Genomic DNA, 16,803 nt, shown 5'->3' on the forward strand with positions numbered 1-16,803 from the left:
GTTTGGGGATTCAAACCCCCTCGGAAAAAATTCAAATATTTTAAATAAAGTTTAAAATGTTAGATTCTAGTTACAATTTACAACTAAGACTGGTATTTTCAGCGTTTTTAGAGATATTTTCTCCACCTTTTTAACGGTACTGCTCAATTGCACAGTAATGCGCAAAAGTAGTAAAACATTCATGCGGGCTCCAAAGCGACCGCACTATACTATGGAAAAAGTCGGTCAACCATACCTCTAAACTATTTTTTAATATTTAATTTTAGTTTTTTCTCCCTAACCCCTCCTCTCCGAAAAAAATCCTGGGTGTGCCACTGGGTCTACAGTCCCAACTGAAGGATTAGCTTTCCAGATCGCAGTCTAAACCGCTATCGTATTCGCAGATCGGAGTCTGGGAAACTGAAGCTGCCAATATTACGAGGACACCCTCTGCATTACCGCACCGGGTGACACCTACCTTACTGCTGAGAGTCAATGGTGACATAATTCCATGGAACAGGAATCCTAAATCACTAGCAACTCTGACTTGAAAAGCATTAATATGGAAAATCAGCAAATCCTGGCATATTTTATTGCAAAGAAAATAGAAAAACGAATCGAGGTCTTTTGTATGTTAGGGCTACTCACTTCCGGTAATGTTATGACGTAAGCCTGGTCTATTGAAACGCTAATAACCGGAAGTTTCTAAAATAAAACCAATATTTTGGAAGTCTCACGGAAGCTACAGTTTCTTTTCCTAAACATTAGTGCGTTAAAATTAAATTTTCCAAAATTTTAGAGCAGCTATGTAAATGATATAAGGTGTATAAAATTTTTAAATTGAAAATATTTAATTGCAGACTTTTTGATGGTTATTTTTACACGTCTATTTACTTAACAAACGCATTTTCACGTTTAATTGTATTAAGGCAATCTCTTGACCGTCGACCTCATGCAAAAAAACTCTTTCTCCGGATAAAACAGCGACATCTCTCGCTCATTTCCGTCAACAACAAATTTCAATCAAATCGTTATATATGGTTTTATATATAGAAAGGGGGTTTTAACATTGAAAGATATATTTAATTAAATGCGCCCTTTTTTTGTTTTGCTTTTTTTTTTCACGCAATGCTGACTACGAAAGGTCGAAATATATTTTTACATTTATATTTAGTGAAATATTATAAATGTTATATAATTTTAAAGGCTTAAAATAAACGTATATATACTGTACAGTTCCGTAAAGAACAGAATCAATTATCGAATTTTTGAAATACATCAGTGAAATCTGAAATGATAAGATTACGGGGATTTCGAATTCCGATACTTGAGGAGCGTATTGACTTCCGCTATTTGAATTAGCCGAGATACCTTCATCCAAAGCTAAGAACCTCCGAGTATATTCACAGACAGACACCAAACTGAAAATACCGAGTCCATTCAAGATACACATTTTCAGCACCTAAGTAACGTAACAAAATACACGCGCGACTGACAAAATGTTGGCTTTCGTAAATTCTTCCAGCGTGGAAAATTTACGGGTTGACGGTTTATTGAGAGATCTCGGTAAAATATACGTGCCGACGATTACGCAAAAACACATTGAAATGTATGACTTTTGTTTCGAATAACATCGCGTTCAATATAGAGGTTTCCAGAGTAGAGTCGAGTAAAAACGGTTTCACAGTGAAAGCGGACTAAATGTTTCGTCTGTCGGTGACAATTTCTCGTTTTCGTACGAGTCAAACGAATGACGGACTGGCTATACGATTGACGGTGTTTGCTGGACTGATTTCTTTGATTCTGCACGAGGGTGGTTTTAGCCTAATAACGGATACAACACGCAAAGGAAGGGAATTGCTAGCGAAAGAGCGGGCGAAGTCGTCCATTTGAATTTGGCCCCGTTCAGTTCTGACGAATAAAAAGAAAAACGAAATTTTATTAGAGTAAAGCGAGAGAAAGAGATCGATGATTCGAAAAGGGTTTAAATGGCGCGTACTTGGGTTCTCGAAGATATGTAGCAAAGAACTCTGTTGGCTGCTTCCCAAAACCGGCTCGTGCGATTCGTCGTTGCTCATATTAATGACTTTCGAGTGCGTCGCCGTACACTTGAGGCGAATCTCGTTGGCGTTGAAATCGCTCGCTTTCATCGGGAATCGCAGGCCCAACACCGAAGACTTCAGCCCATCCTGATACGCGATCGGCTGGTAGTGAATGTAATGCTCGCTGGAAGCCTGCGTCGGAATCACGGATAATAATTCAATCATCCACCGACTAAGTGGAACCGCGACTAAACCGAAAAGTAGTAGGGACCGAAGTGAATGGAACCGAAAACCGGATTCAAAATTGGAGATAAATCTGTTAACTACATAAACTTAAAAGTTAAACTACCTCGCGCAGCTATTTTTGCTAATTTCTCCATTTCCACATATTTGGAAGTAACGTAGAACACGGGACGAAATGAAAACCAATAGTTTAGACCAAATTAAATTGAGTATTCTTTACATTAAACAACGCAATAACACACGTGACACAAATACTTTCGAAAAGTATTCGGTTCTTTCGGTTTGGTTCCGGGTTCCAATTTCTTGGAACTGGAACCGAACCGAACCGGGTATTTCGGTTCGATTACGGTTCTTCCGGTTCTAAACGGCAACCCTACTCCGATATGACGCGAGAACTAAGATACGAAAAGCGTGTCAGGGTTAGCTTACTTTTACGTCATTCAGATACCATTCGAGTTCCGCCGGTGGCTTTGACCTTGACGCCGTGCAATTGACGTTGACAATGTCTCCCACTTGATATCGGGGTAGGCCACCGGTGATAATCGGCCCATCACCTTCTTCGCCTATCCGTAAACAAAGACTTTGTATAAAAATCTTTGGCTCGGATTAAAGAAAATTTATAGGCCTTCGAATAACCGCGATCACTTTTGGAAAATAAAGAAGGCTTTAAAAACGCTAATTGATTTCTAAACTAGGGTTTTACGCTAGACGGATTGAAGGGTACGGGAATGCGAAACGTACTATGTTGTATTCGATAGGGATTATCTCCGACGAGAATCTCCTCGCTGCTCATCGAATACGCTTGAGAAATGACGGCCGTGCATCGAAGTTTGAGGATTCCCTTTTGAAGATGCTCCGGATCGACTCGGAAAGTTAGCCTCAGCACGGAACTGCGAAGTTTTTCCGATTGTTGAATTGCCGGTAAACGAGTTATCCACTCCTCGGGTGCCTGTGTCAGTCGACAAATTAAATCACTTACTACCGCCGCCAAAAGGGGAGTAAAAGTTTCAAAGTGGACCCGCTGAAAATGTTTAAAAGTGATACGAAACGGCTCTCCGCGAAAACTAACTTAAAACCATAAAGCGTTCGATTCTTCCATTCTTCGGAGCACTCCTGCTTTTCCCGCGAGGAAACGTTTGATGTTGCTCTCGTTTTAAAGCTTATTTAACACCGTAAACAGAAGAAATTTAATCAAGTTTAATACATCAAATTCTACTAGATCGAATTGAGACCATTAGAACACGCTTTTAAAACTTTATTTCCAACTTAATTCGCTATCTAAACCAAAAGTAACATAATGCCGTTAAATATGACAATTACCACAAAATATCCACGAGCTGATTTTTAGAAGTTTAATTCGGCATAGAGCCCAAAGTGCACTATAATAATAATCATCATCAGATAAGTTAATACCCAAGGAACCACACCTGCCTATAAGTCAACTAGTGACGCCAATTACCGGTGGCCCCAGTTAAATTGCCAACGAGAGTGGTGGCAAGCCCTTCGCACCACGCGAACCAACAGCTCCCTACACTTACTGTTACCGTTAAACTCAAGAAGTTTTGATGGCAGGGGAAGCCGACGAGCTCGGGGGAAAACCCCTCTAACCAGCAGGGAGATAAATTAAAAACTCAACGCGGTAGAAGTGGTTCCGAGTTTTCACCCAGTGGTTAGCATATTCGTCTCGCATCGAGAGGAGTCGGGTTCGATCCCAGCTTGTGGTGTGGGTGAAAACTCGGAAAAAATCCCACTGCGTACAGTTTACGATTTCTATCCCCACAAGATTAAGGGGTTTTTTTAGAGTCCTTCGGTTTTCCCTTAACATAAAAACTTGAAGAAGTTAACAGAAATAGTGAGTGTAGGGAGCTGTTGGCTCGCGTGGTGCGAAGGTCTCGCTACCACGCTCCAAAGTATTGTAACCAGGTCAACTGATTTAAAGGCATTTAAAGTAGCTAACTGAGTTGGGCCTAAAGTGGTCCCCTGGGTATCAGCCTAGCAAATTATTATTATTATAAAGTGTCATACTTAAGTTATTACGTTACTTACGTATATAATTAAATATGAAAAAACTTGACCAATATAATTTTCTTTAGACTAATGGCGTACCCTGAAATGTCAAGAAGATCTCAAAAACCTTCTAATAATATCTAATTTTAATATTCCGCAGACGTCCTAAAATTTCATTTGTTTTCGGCAATAATTTAAAAATGATCAAAAGGAATTAATTTTCCCAATTCATAAAGAGATTTTGAAGCTTCAATAAATTTTTCAACCTCCTGCTATAAATAGACTTCCAACGTACGTGGAATTAATTCGTATATTTTTAGCAGTCGCGAATATCTTTATGGTTTTGGGCGCCGAAGATCAAAGGAGAGGTTCGAGTAGATGACTTAAAAGTCCCGAGCGCTCATTTCTCCAAAGACAAAAGCGAAGAAGCGTCTAAAACGCGTACGGTAGAAAGCTTCGACTACGAATAAAATGAGCGGAAATTAAATAAGTGAAACATCTCCTAACAGCGCTATCTTCCGGGGGAACCTTTATACATATATATCAATAAATAATCGTTTATTATAAGCTTCTCCCAAATGCCTCTGTTGTTTTCATATCAAAGTTAGGCCAGTCATAGGTTAACGTTTATTGGTCAAAACAAAAGACCAAAGAAATAAAAATAATCAGTTATCTCTCTCCGCAGCCCGCCTTCATTCTAGCACGTACAATTTTAATCCGAGGAAAGGAACGGCGCGAAAAAAATGGATAATCATATTGACCTTCTTTCCGTTAATGTACCACTTGAGAGTGGCGATCGGCTTGGAAGGCCCGGAAACGCACGTGCTGTTGACCAAATCGCCCACGTGATACTGAGGTCTCGTCCCGTTTATCCGTGGACCCTCTTGCGGTAATACTGGAAAATAAAAACAATACCCGATTTGTGGCATTTGGGGTTAAAAAAGGTACTTGGATTATTGGCATTGTATCGTAAGAGGTTCTAAATGTGTCTGCGCCATTTGAAGAGCAACCCTGCTACAATGTTTCTTTTTAAGTAGGCCTTTTTAAGAAAGGAAACTAATATTTTTAATTATTTAATTTGGTATTTTAAAAGTCGATGACTTTAATATAGATAAGCTAGGCACCACCTTAGGCCTATACTCACTGATTTTAATTCATTGTATAGGGTTTTTCTAAAACTATTACATCTGGAAAATGATTTTTAAATAAGTATATATTCCAATACAGTGTAAATTAACATTTTACGCGGTTAACTTTAACGGCGATGCAGTTTGGCGGGAAATTCGCACCTAATGGAATCTGAGTTAAAGGGGAACGGCCAAGCTTTTCCAAATATGTCCTTATTTCCGTATCAAAAGATTAACAAGACGTTCAATATACTAACACGTACCTTTTTTTGTCTTGAAAAAATAGCTTTTGGCCCAAAAAGTTGTAACGAAAACTAACGCCAGGAGTTTGGGTTTGAATTTTCGCCGCCATCTTAGGGGCTGCCGCCAGCGCCTCTAACCCCGTATGAGCGATTTGCGAACTATCCTAACTTTTAAAATCGCGCAATTTAGGCTTAGGTCTCTTATAACTGGAACGCGCCGCGCGCGCGAAACAAATTTTTTGCGTCTTCAGCAGCGCCCGCTTTTACGTGGTTTTTTCTGTCTCACCGACTTCTCACCAGGTGTCGCGGTGGCCGCGCGCTTTTCGATTTCCCGAAATTTCTTTATTTTATTAAAAATTAACCACTCAATATTTTTTGACGCGGTTTTCGCCATAAATATTAGTTTTTAATGGGCTATAGGGCTATTTAACTGGTTAAAGCTTGACCGTTCCCCTTTAAGCCTGCGAAGGTACGCGTTTCATTATGGTCTAGTAAGTATAATATATAAGGCTGGGTGAATAACCGAATTAACCGAATGATTCGGTCGAATATCGAGACGGGTAACTGTCTCGATATTCGTTTCAAGTCTCTTTTGGTATTTGATCGAATATCGAATAACATTTGTATTATTCGGTAAATCTTCGATGAATATTCGGAAAATATTGCCTCCCCAATCGGTCTGTGCCACCGCATAACTGTCAATGGGGTGAGTGAAGCCAAAACCTGTTTTGGGGGAAGAAATTTCTATGGTAGAGCTCTCACTTGGAGGTTGACGGCTAGGACGGCAGCGCCCAATAAAATCAAATAAAAGAATCTATAGGGCAATTCCATATAAAAGAACGTACGACATTCGTCAGTTGGCTCTCAGTCTCAGCAGATACTTTTTTGTGCGTACAGATAGTTTTACTTTTTTATTTATTTCATAGTCACCTATGACGTCATTAAATAATTCAGTTCTACAATTTAGATATTTAAATTTAAAATATTTCGACTATTAGACCAGCTATTCGCCTAATATTTGGGCCTATATTAGACGAATATTTGAGCATATATTAGAAGAATATTTGAGCGTATATTTGACTAATATTTGAGCCTATATTCGACTAATATTTGAGCCTATATTCGACGAATATTCGGTATATTATTCGATGAATATTCGATAAAGTATTATTTGCATTATGCCTAACTATTCGGAGTTTGGTTCGAAAACTACTATTCGTCTCGGTATTCGATTAGAAAATGTTTGGGTATTCGATATTCGTCTCCATAGGAGAAAAGTGCTATTCGTCAAGCCTTAATAATAAATCTATATATTTAAAACTGGCCCAAAATTCGCCTCAATCGCTACGGCCCTTCATCCAAAGCACCCCAAACCTGCACTTACAATCTCCTCTATGAGGTTCGGAATGACGGACGTAGTGATGGGTAATGGCTTTTTGACGCGAAACAAAATCTTGCGGATATAGTTAGATAGGTCACGAAAAAGCTGGATTGTAATTCTAAACGAATCTTATTTTTCGATCGCGAAGGTATTCTCGATTTGTAGCCTATTCCTGTCGCAATTTTTCAACTTGAGAGGAATGTCGTGAGCTTATTTGGACGATCGTGCGGGGAAGCGAAATGTAAAAACTAGGCCGGGGGGATTCTAGAAACTTCAAAATCGAAACGATTTCCGAGGCACGTGAGATTTTTTCGCAAAGCGATGATGGACTGGTATTACGCGTTCTTCCCGAGTCTGGGCGGCGGGGATGATATCGTGACTTACCAAATATCGCCAAATCCTTGTCTTCCCTGACGCTGTGAAAGGAGGGCGACTCGGTCGAGACCTCGCAGCGATACTTTCCTTCCGTCTGTTGCGTTGAACTGTTGATGTACACGTTGCCGAAAGTCGACCTGGACAACTGCGAAAAACCGAGAAAAAAAAAACAAATGTAATCTCAGACTTATCAAATACGATGAATTATTTTTATTCGTAAGTTATTGATTAAGGATACCTCCGCGTTTGCTTCCCGAACTAGATGGTAAAAAATCAAATAACCTCGGGCGGTAATCTGGAAAATTGTAACTCAATAGAACCCAATTGAACACGATCGAGTCCTTCCAAAATTGATTATGGCGTTAAGAAGGATACCCAAAGGTCGCGAGTTCGTTTCCTGCCCAAGGTGATTTCAGTTTTATCCGTCCCGTTTGGGAAGCGAGAGCCGAGGGAGTAGATGAACCAAATCCCAAGTCGCTGAGACCAAATATCGCTTTGGGATCGGGCCCTTTACGAAGGAGGGGGCGCGTGAATAGTGGTTTGGGGCTACGATGGTATTACGCCCACTTGACTAAAACATTGGCTGTCTGTCCCTGAGAAGTATCCTTAGCCCATCTCTCACTAAAAATTAATTTCAAATCCGTTTAAGATCCGTTTATAGTGCTTAAAATCATCAAATGAATACATAGCGGAAATTCATAATTAATTGTGGTTGTATACTATTGGACCGAATCCCGTTTGACCGAATCCCATTGAACCGAAAAGTATTTTCGTTTATAGCCCAACATGGCGGGATTCAGTTGAATGGGAAATTTAAATCTGGTTCGTTTTCACTTCGGGTAGGTTAGTTCAGGTTGCGTTAGGTTAGGTTAGGTTAGGTTAGGTTGGGTTGGGTTAGGTTAGTTCAGGTTGGGTTAGGTTAGGTTAGGTTAGGTTAGGTTAGGTTATGTTAGGTTAGGTTGGGTTAGGTTAGATATGGTAGGCAACTATTTCACGTCGGGTCTTATCAAGATTATTTTCCAAAATTAAACCCGGAAAATATCAAATTTCAAGGGAAAAAGGTCTAAAAATACACGTCGGTACGAAATAATAAATATTTAAGACATAGTTTAGTCCAAATTAGATATACTATAGTCACGTAACCTACGATATATAAATATGTATCACTAACGGTATATTGAATGAAAATCGCGCAAAACACGGTTTTCGGTCGATTGGAATTCGGTTGAATGGTACATTCGGACGAATGGGATTTCGGTCCAATGGTCTACAATCATTAATTGTTAGTTTTGGAACTAAGGCAAAATTTGGCGTGTCTGTCTGCCCGAAGATACCGGACAGAAAACTATCTGGAGGTTTAAAGGCTACGTTAGCCTTTAAATAATATTTAAATAACGAAGTAAATGCCATATCGTTACAAGAAGCGAGTAAAGCGAATACATTCCGGGGGGCTGACCATCCATCCCATATTTTATATGGTCTGCCATATATTACCAATATATTCAACAGCAGAATGAATACAATCGATTTAGCTCGTATAAACTGGAGCCCTCGCGTGTCTAAAAATAACAATACTAATTCCGTAATTTAACCCTACGCGGCTATCTCGCGAAACCAGCTACGGCACATTTCCAAATGGCGCGCGTTTCGTGTTAGACAATCGTATACAATCCAGCAAGATAGGCAAGACGTAACTTTCGTTGGCGGTAATCGGCTTCTGGTAATAAATTGGCAGAAATTAATTGTCGGGGCGGCTTCTCTCGTTCAACACTCGCGATATGAAACGCGCATTTTAAGCCACTGCCTCAAAATCGAGTTAAAGACGGGCCCGAAGATGATACCTTCTCCGTATCCGTACTCTAAATGCGAAAAGTTAATTATACTTTTAGAAAGTTAATAAAAGCTAGCTGCTAAGAAGGGGGTTGGGGGAATGGAAGAGAGCGTTTTTAACCGTCGTGAGAACGTATACCCGACGTATCTGTGGATGAAGAATGCAAATCGCCATGATTAAGAGTCCCGAATACAAATGAATTTCCAACTTCCTTTTTCGACGCAGTGTCGGCTCGGCCTCGAAGTTGGCTCCGCTTGGAAACAATTGTAAGGAGGCACGGAAAGCGTCCGTATGACCGATATATTTCGCGGCGAAAGGAAGGGAAAGTGCCATTTAATGACCTTCGGAAAGGGACACTTAATTTGAAGACCGTTTCGCCGTATAATTGGAAGTAGAGCCGCTCGCCTTCGTGTCAGCCGAGAACATTTTGCATAAGTGAAGGAGCGAACCGGGAAATGAAGAAAACGACGCCGGAATACCAACTAACTTAAAGGAACCACCGCCGAAGACGCCAAATTATAACGCCGATAATTAGCGCACCCCCTTTGGCACCCACCCCGACTTCGTCATTGAGAAAAGGAAAGCGGCTTTTCGAAAATGCTAGAACCTAATCCCTCCCTCCTCCCCCTCCTCGCCTAAAACCTCGAAATTAGAGAGTTATTAAAGAAAACATAGTGCTTGCCCCTCGCGTTTTCGCGTCCTATTTCTGGACACGCCGCTTTTCCGAAAAATAACATTTACTAAGCTCTTAGTAATTAACGAATTAAGTAATTTTTAGAAACGGATTAACAATGTTTTCGTCTCGCTCCAGTTCGAGTTGCGCCTGTCACGTTGTTGGTCCTTTTTCGGAATCTAACGTTTTAACGGTGCTCGACTATAGATGGCGTTATTAGTCCCAGTCCCCGTAAATTAGCTTCTTCCTGAACGAAGGTGTCGCGCGTGTAGAACACTTCTACAGGCGCTAGTAGGTCAAAATTTCCAGTTGGCTATTTATAAGGTTTTTATTTTATAATTAATGGGAGACGTTTGAATAAAAGATACGAGATACCGTAGCGCACCCAATTACCTAAAAAAATATAAAAAATAGAGCGCAGTTTGTTACAACATCGCCACTCGGATATCGACCAAACCATAAAAATGTGGGCTGAACAAAAATAAACCAACAATGGTAGAAACGTGTTTCTATCTCTCGGCTCATTTTTAATGCAACTCACAAAACATTGCCAGCTTGCACGCCTTTTTAGCGTGCCTCGAATCCCTCTCTTACCACACACGGGCCTATCGACGTCTTTCATCAAACAGCGAAGGAAAGTCAACCGTCACTTCATGTACCAAGTTACCAAGTTTATCTTTTCTTCGCCCAAAGCGCCAAAGTTTTCACTCTGTTTTGTTCCTTTCCCTTTCTCGAATCACCCCCGACGACCGCGGTGGGAGGAAGGAGGCCAAATTCATTTAGGGGTTGGGGTCTTACAAAAACATATCGATTCATTTTCGCGGCGCGTGCGAAGAAGCGTGGCTGGAAAAAAGCGTTAAACATTCCCACTAAAAGTGAGAATGGCAGTGAGACGGCGAATGCAGGAGGGGTGGACGTTTAAATAGAAAAGAATAGCCAGGTTTTCTTGCCCTACAGGTGAGAATATTGGGCCTCCTTTTGTTAATCTTTTCACGCGAGGTTGAACTCGACGCGGACGGTGAGGAGCGTAGCTAAACGCATCGAGACCTCAACATTACCGCGTCCCCCTGTGTAAACGACGTCCAGACCCCCCTCCAGTTCTCGCGTCATTCCCGTTAAGCTTACATAACTTAAGGGCGTTCCTGGACAATGAGAGAGAGGGGGAGAGAGAGAGAGAGAGAGAGAGAGAGAGAGAGAGAGAGAGAGAGAGAGAGAGAGAGAGAGAGAGAGAGAGAGAGAGAGAGAGAGAGAGAGAGAGAGAGAGAGAGAGAGATAGGGAGAGAGAGAGAGAGAGAGAGAGAGAGAGAGAGAGAGAGAGAGAGACAGAGAGAGAGAGAGAGAGAGAGAGAGAGAGAGAGAGAGAGAAGCGCGCGGTGTAATCAGGAATGAAGGCCTGCCTGCCTAAAAGTAATAAAGCCAAATAGGAAGGCTTACCCGTAGAGCTCGGCCTAGTCGGGGTATGCGCGCGGGGAGAAAGCTAACTTAGAGAGAGGCTCTAAATATCGCCGAGGAAATGATTCAGAGAGCGTAGCGTATAGCGGCACGCTTGTAAACGTTTTTCCTCTTTTGTCGTCCGTTTTTGCGTCCGCAATTCCGCATGCACGCTTCTCCGAGACTGCTATATAAAGTCCTGTCCACCGGAAGCTCTTTATTACGGACCACGATTTCCCGGCGTATTGATGGGGTCTTGGTTGGACCACCCTTCTCCGACACACCCTCTCTCTCACTGGCCGAGCGGGTTCAACCAGAAACACGAAACCCATTGAAAAAGAACCAACCTTTTTTCGGTCTACAAATCTCTCTTATTATAGGCATTTTTTCATTTCCTTTCTAGTGTGTCTCGGGCGATTTCTTTCCGATTCAGCGTTACATTTAGAGAGAAGTAAAGGCTTTTGCCACCAATTGATATTAGATGATCGAATGAAAGGCTACAATTACGGTTATCCAATTTTCGACAAAAAATGAGACTTAATATTGAATAGTTGGATAAGGCTATACACCCAGGCGTTATTCGCTCTCAGTTGCCTTAAAAGCTTGCCTAAAACGAGAATCAGCTGAGCCGGAAATAAGTTACGCGACCCGGTCCCCTTTTAGAGACAAAAGCCAAATATAAGTACCACAAGAGCGAGCTTCAGTTTTAATATTAGGTTCTTTTAACTCTAGAGGCTAATACTCAATTCTCCACCTTAGGCCCAAGGCGGCTAGCGACTTTTAATGCCTTTAATTCAGCTGGCTGGGTTAAATTGCGTAAGAGGGTGGTGGCAATCCTTTTACGTCACGCGAGCTTACAGCTCCTACACTAACTATTACCGTTAACCTCCCCAAGCTTTTATCCCTTTAACCAGTGGGGAGAGAACTTGCGTACTAAGTTTTCGATCGATTTCGGCTCCTCTTGCTGCTAGCCAATTTACTAATTCTTGTATTTGATACGCTTGCCGCTGGGAATACTCCAATAGCCAATATTATTGTTTTCATTTGGACTGTAATTAGCAATTTATTGGTTTAGTTCCAAATGTCATTAGATTAGACGGATTAAGCCCACGCTAGAAAAGCGTAGGGTTAAGTGAAGGTCAAACAGTTTACGCGCAATCAAACCAAGTCAGCAATCCTACATACTCGTTTTCTGTCTTAAATTCGGAAATAATATCCCCAAAATTGGGTAAACAACTTAAACGAACGAATCATCGAGACAATTCCGAACTGAGTTGTTTGAAATTCGATACGACGAAACCCAGAGCTAAGGGAAACCTAAGTAAACCATCATCCCAATTCGCACCTTAAGAACCGCTCATTTTAAACTATATAGAAATTCTAAAGAAAGCGAGAGCGTGTTCGGCCAACCCCTTTTTGCGTTTTCGCAGCCTTCAAAGGGGAGCGCTCCCTGGAATGTTCCGTTCGAGAGAGATAGAAAGATTGTTGACTCTCAGGAGCGGCGAAGACGTTGCGCCTGAAACAGGCTCCGTTAGGATTATTACGGGAGACCTCTAGAGATTCAGACGACGGAAGATGACTGAAAGGGAACGAGCCGGGGCTCGGAAGGGTCGTTCTAAAGAGGCAACCAACGGGGGGGGGGTCGAGCGGTGGGGGCAGCCGAAGGAGCGGCGAAATGACTGTCCAAATAGCGGCGGTGTTGCTGCCGCAGCTCATTTCGTCTCGCTCTCCTCCGCCAGCTACTTTGGAGATTTGCTTCCGCAGGGTCCCTGAAAAAGAACCCTTCTACGGAAAAAGGGAGCCAAACGCCAGCCACCACCATGCTCGCTTATTACCAACTCATATTATGTTCTCTCCTCTCGTATATACGGAAAAGCCTCGCTTTACGATGAAATATTCGCGAGCTATATAGCGCTGCATCCTAACACGTACATACATACTATATATATATACACGTGTTAGGATGCAGCGCTATATACCGCGCGAATATTTCATCGTAATATATATATATATATATATATATATATATATATATGTATGTTGAGTAATATAAGGCGAGGTGGAAGGAGAACGCGTAGAGAATCTTAATATGTCATAAGCGGAAGTGTGTTTTAGCCTTTCAAATACAGATTTGAGTGTCCAAAGCAGATGGCATTACAACTCGGTAAAGAATTATTCTGGTAACTTTTCCGTATAAATCTGGTAAATGCGTTTCTATTTGGGAAGGGTCCCGCCTCCTCGCCGTTACCAACTACAACCGCCAAGGGTCAGACGACATTCGACCCCAGGGCTGACAACTATACGCCGTAGCTTTGCGCTACGCGGTTACTCTTCGAAATATTTAAGTCCGGATTGAAGTTATTCTTTCATAAAGAACAATAATTAAGGTTGAAACGGCATCTTCATCCGATATTAGGACGCATTTATAAATACGCAATAGGCGCTTCAATAAATGCCCCTCTCTTTTTCTTTCCTCCCCTACGCGCATGCGCGAGTCGCTGAATAAAATGGACACGTGTTAGTTTTATTTGTAAGGCTAAAGTTGATAGCGCGCGATTGAATGAGCCCTTCCGTATTGAAATATTAAGCAGCGCGCGCTTTAAAATATAACGTTTTTAGAAGTATGTCCTACTTCTCGGTATTACTACTTCTAGGCAAATCACTGAACAGGTTTTATTTAAACATCTTTTAAGTCATTAGACTAATAAAAAATGTTTTGGGAAACGGGATTAGAAAGCATTTCGAAAGAAATCTCTTAAATATTTACTCTGTAAAGAAATCAATCCGGAAATTGGTCCAAAGTACACAAATAAAACAATCAAGTTCGTAAACCAAAATTACGTTCGTTCAAACCCTTTTAAAGATATTGAAAATGATTAACTCTTAAAGGAATCTCCGTCTTTTTGTTTGCTTTAAACTTATTTTTCAGGAAAAAGAATCTTATCCGAAGAAAATCAACTCGTTTCTCGAAATGTCAATAGAAATAAAAGATTCCAGAAAGGTTTAATAAAAAACGACATTACATTTGATTTCGAAAGAAATTTTGGAGTCATATTTCAATGCTATTAGATTTTACATATGAAACTTTAATTCCATTAACCTCAATCCTTGTGGTAGACGACAGTAATACTAGATATAAACGAAAATATCACCTCTAAAAGTATCTCGATACTGGAATTTTTTTTATTTTCAGTAATTTTTTTTATATATAAACATTTTATGCCTATTTTTTTACAAATTTATTAATCATTTGAGTGCAGCTGTAACTTAACTAAACTTTAAATGAATCATGATGAAATTTAGTTATTACTTACAATTTAGTTTGTTCTGAATTGGCATTGCTACAACAACTACTTTCATTGATGTGTAATAGGCGATTTATATCATTGATAAATAATTTGATTTAAATTGTGATTTAAATAAGTTATTTTTCAAAAATTATTTGATTTACATCGCGATTGAAATTGATGTTTTTTAAAAACACTATTTGATTTAAATCGCGATTGAAATCAGTAATTTTTTAAAAAAACAATTTCATTCAAGTCACGATTGAAATCACTGATGAGTTGAATGAGACAATCCTGATAATGACCATTCGTATCTCATGGTGTCATCAATACTTTACTTGTTAATGTACCGTAATTATAATAGCTAGGATGACCGGAATAAGAATAAACCTCAAAGATCATTAACCGACTATGGAGTACAATATCACGAAAATAAACAAATTAGATTAAACTGACAAACGTTTTCTATGCTAGAAGCCCCAGTGAGAGTCACCAACGAAGTTCAAATAGCCATTGGACATTTGTAGTTTAATGCCCAAGGGCAATCTTCTTGGAGGTGCCACGGGGTACCGTCTCACTGGGGCTGGACTAACCATTATTCAAAATAAGCAGGTACTATATGGCATCAATGTCCATTGCCTGATTTACCGAAGGTGCAGCTGAACCATGTTCCACATAAAAAGAGACCTGGTTCAAACGCACATTATTTATTTTAAATATTTCAACTGCACTTTTTGCACCATAATAAATACGGTAATGGCCAAATGGAATTAGATATATATGATGACACCCTAATTTTGGAAGTGCTTAAGGCCCAAAGATCTTAACCCGGCCCAGACTGAAAATGGGGCTGATCAAGGATGTTCATGATCTTGCGTAGGTTTACTAAGTCAGTGACCTGTTGTATTTAAAGTTCTTTAATGATAACTATCAGCTAATTCAGAAGTCACCACCCTAGGCCCAGATCAACTTTGAATGATATAAATAGAAAACGTAATTATTGTCTTAACGATAAATGTAATTTAGTTAAGACCTAGGAGCAACAAACACAGCACCCCACACAAGGAGAACGCAACCCGTCAATCGTGGATTTTCTCGCGTACATTTTTCATTGGTTAGACGCTTTAGCGCCTGCTGCCGTCGGAAGGGAGAAAATCGGAAATTGTCTTCCCCCTTTCCCTAAAACGTTAAGCGTAAAGGTTCGTCCAATGAAATTTGTACACAACACTGCGTTAGCGTGTTTAAAGGCTAGGTGCGTTCTCCTTGTGTTTGTTGCTCCTAGGTTAAGACTTAGACAGAGCCACTGCGGTGACTCTTATACGCATTTCCTTGCACGTCACTTTGACTGTACTAAATATCCACCCCCATTGTCTGATACAACGCAGTGTTGGGCACCGCTCATCTCATTGTGAGCGCATTTGTTATTATGAGCGAAAATGAGCGGTAAAATATCTTTTTAAAAGAGCGCAAAACAAAAATGAGAGGAGCGAAAGTTTTACAGCTCAAAAAAGAGCCGAAAGAGAGGAGCGCAAATTTTACCGCTCAAAAAAGAGCGGAAAAATTAGAGCGAAAATTTTACCGCTCAAAAAAGAGCGGAAAAATAAGAGTGAAAATTTTACCGCTCAAAAAAGAGCGCCGATTTTACAGCTCAAAAAAGAACGGAAAAAAGAAGAGCGAAAATTTTGCCGCTCAAAAAAAGAGCGGAAAGAGAGGAGCGAAAATTTTATCGCTCAAAAAAGAGCGCAAAGAGAGGAGCGCCGATTTTACCGCTCAAAAAAGAGCGGAAAGAGAGGAGCGAAAATTATACCGCTCAAAAAAAGAGCGGAAAGAGAGGAGCGAAAATTTTACCGCTCAATAAGACGTGAGCGGGAGCGGCTCTTTGACGAAAATGCACAAAGTTGACGAATTTTTACCAACTTTACTGGTAGCTTAATTTTAGGTATAAACAATGATTAAACTAATTACGAGGCTATTAATCAATATATATCACGACAGGGCCTATTATAATAAACGTATCTAAATCTGTCAGTTCGATATAGCGAGTTAAGCGTCAGCAGCCGAGAGCCTTCCAAAATAAACAAAATAAACAACTGTCGGGGAAATCGTGTTTTTTCACTTAAGTAGCAGCCTTCAAAAGCACGTCGAGGCCGAGTCGAGGGTGGCAACTCGAGCCGGGGAGGAGTGA

The 16,803-nt window shown here is 40.6% G+C and overlaps 1 protein-coding gene across 1 annotated transcript in view; it reads right to left on the reverse strand.

Annotated features, from left to right (window-relative positions):
- Window positions 1-839: 839 nt before the first annotated feature.
- Window positions 840-16,803, reverse strand: part of LOC149932300 (uncharacterized) — a 39,605-nt gene continuing 23,641 nt past the window's right edge. The window contains exons 3-8 of the mRNA XM_090155902.1: window positions 7,406-7,541; window positions 5,033-5,166; window positions 3,006-3,213; window positions 2,694-2,827; window positions 1,979-2,213; window positions 840-1,890 (exon numbers count right to left, since the gene is read on the reverse strand). Coding sequence (XP_090012028.1) covers window positions 1,799-1,890; window positions 1,979-2,213; window positions 2,694-2,827; window positions 3,006-3,213; window positions 5,033-5,166; window positions 7,406-7,541 — 939 coding nt within the window. The 3' untranslated portion in view covers window positions 840-1,798. The remainder of the gene's footprint in view (window positions 1,891-1,978; window positions 2,214-2,693; window positions 2,828-3,005; window positions 3,214-5,032; window positions 5,167-7,405; window positions 7,542-16,803) is intronic.

This window comes from Leiobunum rupestre, chromosome 8, assembly GCF_980474605.1.
Source record: "Leiobunum rupestre chromosome 8, qqLeiRupe1.1.hap1, whole genome shotgun sequence".
Taxonomy (NCBI): domain Eukaryota; kingdom Metazoa; phylum Arthropoda; class Arachnida; order Opiliones; family Sclerosomatidae; genus Leiobunum; species Leiobunum rupestre.